A 3,123-nucleotide genomic window follows, 5' to 3' on the forward strand; every position below is an offset into this window, starting at 1 on the left:
GCAGGTATCATTTTGCATTCAAAAGATATATGAGGAACTGAAAACTCCTACGTGGCCACATGGGTTCACAGGAATCTACTAAGCAAGATTTAAAAATAAAAATTCGCATCACATGGTCTTCTGGGTCATTTCTTGTTATTTGTATGAGTGTAAACCCTATAATAATCCTGTACTTTGTAAGTGGGCGAGATCGGTGTAAGTTTTAAGTCGCTCTCCAATCTGGGGCTCAAATATTTTCAGGGGTCTAAGAATGACAAAGGATGCGTGTGTGTAGAGAAGACGAGCTTTGAAGCCTCCTGCAGCTGTCACATCATTCTGGAACACCCATTTCTCTCACGCAGCTTTCTTCCAGAAAAGGTTGTGAATTGGTTCCCTGGGAAACAGAGATGGCAGGTAACGTTGCTCGGAGGATTATAGAGAGAAAAGATTCTGACAGGCTCAGAAGCCAAACACTTCAAAGAGTCACACGCCCAGCCCTGACGATTCCAAACATTCCGGGTTAGGAATCACAACGCCGGAACAAAGATGGCGTCCGCACAGCAAGACTCGCCCGAGCCCCCTGGACTCTGCACTGCGGCAGCCCGGCAGGGGCAGCATCCCATTGGTCAACTGAGATGAGGTCATCTTGGGGGCGGGACTCGGCCGTGGCGTGGGGGCGGAGCCTCGCTTGCGTACGCTCCTCGGAACTCTGCTCTGCCGGAGCCGGGGGCTTTGCTGCGGCGGCTGCGGTCGCAGCGGCGGTGCAGGCCAGAGGTGAGTGAGGGTTGTGGAAGGCGCGTCCCGGAGCGGCCTTCACGGGGACACAGGGACGCACTCCGATACCTCGGCCGCTTGTCAGAAGAATTCGCAGGGGTCTTAGGTCTCCGAGAGAACTATGGGGGATTCATCCCCCTCTTCAGACACCCTTCCTGTGGGCAGAGGAACCGGAGGGGCCACTGCCCCGGGAGGACCCGGGAGGGGGAGGCGACATGATAGAGGAGATCGGATAGGCAGAGAGAGGAATCCGAGGGGATTTCTTAAAGGGTCTTAGAATTTGGGGATTTCTCCATTACCCTGGAGACAGGTTGTGCCTGGTCCAGAGAATTTCTGCCTTCTCACTGTGCAGTTCCAGAAACGAAGCAGGTAAATGCTCCCTGCTTGGAAGGAGAGATTGGAAAACCCGAGCGAGATAGAATCCTCCAGGGAGGACCTTGGGTTTGGATCCTCCCCCACCCCACCCCCCACACTTTTGCAGAATTATTCTTTGTTCGTGTTTCATTTCGCGACCCCCAGAAACCGCTTTTTCCAAATGCGTTTTGTGTTTGGTTTCAGTGGGGGTTCGAGAGAGTCTTAGAGAGGCCTGTAATCATGAAGGAACAGGAGGAGGGCGGCAACTCATTAGAGGCTGTCATCTCTGGCAGCTCCTGGTCTATGCCGATCAGACATGATTTCATAGATTTTGAGGTTGTGGCGTCTGTCTTCGTTCAAGGTGGAGAGGACTGGTAATAGCTCCTGTGGGTGATTCAGATATGCAGTCTTAAGTCAACCCACATAATCTCTTGAGAAATCCTTGCTTTAGTAGAGTGTTGTCTTGCTGTCCTTGAGAACATCAAATGCAGAAAGGATTTGCTGTTCGCGGTCCTCAAAATGTCTTCCTGCCTTCCCGAAGAGCAAATCTTCTCTGAAATGTCAGTCTCACCTGTCAATCAACATGGAATATGCACGACCTTACGACATTAAGAATAATGTAGTGTATGATCTGCTGACATTAGATATTGAAGACCGTGCTGTACCTGAGCTGAACGTGAGCTTATTGAGAGTAAATAATTGCAATTTCAGTACCACTGATAGCGCCAGCTGCTGACCTGAACGGAAGTCTTCCATGACTCACAGGGGAGATGGGACAGATGTAAGAGGCAGTTGTGTTGAGGATGGGGATGAGACAGAAAGATGCAGAGGTGGAAGGCTTTTCCTCCGGCTTGTTAAAAGTGCTTTGTCATTACCAACGTGTTGCTGTCTTGCCTGAGTTGAAATTGAGCTGACTGCAGTGAGCTCCATTGTCTTTTAAAAATGATGTTTAGGTATTGGGATTCCTTAGGAGAGGAACACTGTTTTCCCAGGAGTTTGGAAGCTTGATCTCTTTAACCATAGCTTTATGATAGTACTGGGGATTTTGGATGTTGGAAGTGGGTATTATCAGTCAAGGAGGGAAATCGAGGCACGTCTTTTATATAAGAGGGTAGTTAAAGTCTCTTGTTTCCTACTCACAAAACAAAACAAACCCAACAGGAAACAACAAAGAAGACCCTTTTTAGCAAGAAAATTCTGTCAAGTGTGAAAAATCAAATAATAACAACAAAAGCCCTGGGTTTGTTGGTGTATTCCAATAATCCCAGCACTAAGGAGGTGGAGGCAGGAGGATCAGGAGTTCAAGGCCAACCTCTACTACATGCTGAGTTTGAGACTAGCATAGGTTATATAAACAAAATAAAGCCAAACCTCCAGGTACTGTGAATGTCACTGTATCATATTACAGGGCTCTTTGGAGTTCCCAGCTCCTGTCCTTAGTCTGCATATATGCCTTTGCATTGTGTTGCCCCAAATACTGTCAGTCAGTCCTGATGTTAATTATAAAGGAAGTGACTCTTTGTCTAGGCTCTGTAGTCTGGGATTTAATAATGACTTTTTACAGTTTCTCTTGTGCACCTTTCTGAGCCAGATAGCAAGACTTCTCACAGGGCACACAACAAATAAAGAACCTCACCTGGGTTATTGTTTGTCTTGGTCCCGGAGGTTAATTCTCAAGTCATGTCATTTTCTCTCTTGCCCCAGATTGGAGTGAGCCACAGATACTTGCCCACTACTCTCTGCCAACATGGGGGAGCTTTTCCGGAGCGAGGAGATGACGCTGGCCCAGCTCTTTCTACAGTCAGAAGCTGCTTATTGTTGCGTCAGTGAATTGGGAGAACTTGGAAAGGTTCAGTTTCGTGATGTAAGTGGAAGCCAGACTGCTTTTTGATCACCATCGAACTGTTCTGTTTGTTATGTTTAACTGTCTTTTGTTTGCAAAGTAACATCATAGTACTGGCTCAGTGTTGGTAAACTTCAAGTTGTCTTTTGTCTTTCTGGAGCTAGAAATGGTTC

The 3,123-nt window shown here is 47.6% G+C and overlaps 1 protein-coding gene across 6 annotated transcripts in view; it reads left to right on the forward strand.

The window, feature by feature from the left end:
- Window positions 1-516: 516 nt before the first annotated feature.
- Atp6v0a1 (ATPase H+ transporting V0 subunit a1) overlaps window positions 517-3,123 on the forward strand; it is a 55,519-nt gene continuing 52,912 nt past the window's right edge. For 3 of the 6 annotated variants that reach the window (XM_042282820.2, XM_042282823.2, XM_042282824.2), the window contains exons 1-2: window positions 633-753; window positions 2,812-2,971. In XM_042282820.2, the coding sequence (XP_042138754.1) occupies window positions 2,855-2,971 (117 nt within the window). In that variant the 5' untranslated portion in view covers window positions 633-753; window positions 2,812-2,854. Of the gene's footprint in view, window positions 754-2,811; window positions 2,972-3,123 lie in introns of all 6 variants that reach the window. The other 3 variants (XR_013041908.1, XM_042282825.2, XM_042282826.2) reach the window with 2 other exon arrangements.

This window comes from Peromyscus maniculatus, chromosome 8 (genome assembly GCF_049852395.1).
Source record: "Peromyscus maniculatus bairdii isolate BWxNUB_F1_BW_parent chromosome 8, HU_Pman_BW_mat_3.1, whole genome shotgun sequence".
NCBI classification, from domain to species: domain Eukaryota; kingdom Metazoa; phylum Chordata; class Mammalia; order Rodentia; family Cricetidae; genus Peromyscus; species Peromyscus maniculatus.